General features: G+C 54.3%; 1 protein-coding gene across 1 annotated transcript in view; it reads left to right on the forward strand.

The window, feature by feature from the left end:
• Window positions 1–5: 5 nt before the first annotated feature.
• The window catches only part of FHOD1 (formin homology 2 domain containing 1), a gene marked incomplete at its 5' end in the record, with an annotated part of 78,523 nt that continues 76,516 nt past the window's right edge, over window positions 6–2,012 (forward strand). The window contains one exon of the mRNA XM_025209432.1: window positions 6–74. Within this exon, the coding sequence (XP_025065217.1) occupies window positions 6–74 (69 nt within the window). The remainder of the gene's footprint in view (window positions 75–2,012) is intronic.

Consider the following 2,012-nt stretch of genomic DNA (forward strand, 5'->3'; position numbering starts at 1 on the left):
CCTCCCCTGCCCTTGAGGCGGGGACGGGGCGGCCGGGAGCCGGGGCCGTTCTGCCTCTTGGTCTTGGCGGCGGGGTGAGTTCACTGCTCGCCGTGTTGGGCCGCGAGGAGGGATCTGGGCCCTGGGTCCCCGTAGGCATCTCAGTTTCACGGGGCAGCTGTCCTGTGCTTCCCCTGAAACTTTCAGGCCAGAGTTCTCGTCTCCAGCAGGGACCTTGTCATGCTCGGGGGGACAGGGACGGTCACAGACAGTGCTGCTCGCCAGCCTCCTAGCACAGATCTGTTGTGCAGACCTGCTGGTGCTCCCGCGGGGCAGGAGGGGCAGCACTGCCGCCTGGGTTTGCAGCTAAACCTTGCCCGGTGGCAAGAATTTGATGCTGCCGTTCCCAGGCCGTGTAAACCAGCAACACTTGCAAGCAGCTCTAGAGGAACGCCTAACAAACGCAGCTAAATGAGAGGTTAGCTTGAATCTGTGTTATTCTGGCAGATGCAGCAGCTTCTTACTGCCCTGCAATAGGCTTCTAGCATGGTGTGGAAAATCAGGGCTCCTTTCATCATAAGAGGTTAATCTACATCTCGGATCCTAATGTTCTCCAGCAGGGCTCTGAAATTTTAATTTGAGCCGCCTTGTGTTGATGATAGGCCCCTCAGACTGCGCTGCAACCTCGGCTTGGAGGGTGAGCCCCAGTCTCCCACTTGCTGATTGATATGTATCATTGCCCACATTGCTGTATGAGCTGCTGCCATTGGAACATCTTCTGGAGGCAGAGGGTTGGATCCCCTGACCAGCTGGCTCACAAATAAGGATGAGAGAGGGTTTACTCTCCAAATGGCAACCTAGGTGGTCAGCCTGAGGCATGAGTGGCCAGGCTTGGTGTGTGGCTTGTGACAGATCAGGGAGAGAACAGGCCGCGGAGAGAGGGCAGGAAGCGGAAGGCAGAGCAAGACGTCTGGTACAAAACACACTAGGAAGCAGAGAAGCAGCTTGGGTAGGGGAAGGGGATTGGAGTGGCACTTGATGAGAGTGTGCAACTAATTTGTGGCACACCTGCCAGAAAGGTTAATCCCCCACTGTTCTCTGGTGTATTTTTTACAAAGTCACAGGGCATGGTGGGAGAGCAGTGAAAGGGTTTTACAAAAGATGCGAGTTTGAGCCTTTCTCTGGACTTGGGTTGAAGTCTTCCCCTAGTTTAGGTTGGGGAGTTAAAGGTGGCTGCTCTCTTGTGTGGTGTTGGCTGCAAAAACTTGTATGCCTTAACCACAGCAGCTCAGGATGCTAGTCTCAGGTGGACCTTTGCCCTTTTATTTCCTACAAAACTGATTCCCAGATCATTGAATCTTAGAAAATAAAGCTGGAAGACACCTTTGGGAGACCACCTAGTCCAGTGGTTCTCAACCTTTTTTGTACCAAAACCCATTTGTAAACATTGATGACCAGTCCTGACCCAGTGCCCCTCACTCCTGACCTGCTGTCCCCCACCCCAAGCACCAGCCGTCCAGTGTGTAGGGTAGGGTGTGTGTGGGGGGGGCCAGGGTGGGGTGTGTGTGGTGCATGGGGGGGGCCCAAGCAGCCCCTTGCAGCCTGGAACTGCCAGCTTGCAAGGAAAAAGCCACGGTTTTTCCCATTTTTAAAGTTTAAAAATGGATGAACAAAGTTTGTTTGCTACTCTTTCATATATTCTTGCAACCTACAGATTGAGAAACACTGATCTAGTCCAACCCCCTGCCAAAGTCAGGATTGTCCCTGTCTAAACTATCCCAGGCAAATGTACCTTAGCTTCCAAGCATGGAGATTTCATGACTTCTCCACCCCAGTGTCTGTAGGTCCTAGCATGCAAGGGAATGCATGCCCCCGGTGGCTGAGTGGGGCATGGTGGTGGTGGGACCATGGCTGCAGTAAGCGGGGAGCTCCTGCAGATGCCGCCGGCGCTGTCGGCGGCAGGGGTCAGGTGTCGAGTGCTGATCAGGGGTCAGCGACCACCCACAGACTCTTGCCAGCAGCAACCTCTGACC

This window comes from Alligator sinensis, unplaced genomic scaffold, assembly GCF_000455745.1.
Source record: "Alligator sinensis unplaced genomic scaffold, ASM45574v1 scaffold642_1, whole genome shotgun sequence".
Lineage (NCBI taxonomy): Eukaryota > Metazoa > Chordata > Crocodylia > Alligatoridae > Alligator > Alligator sinensis.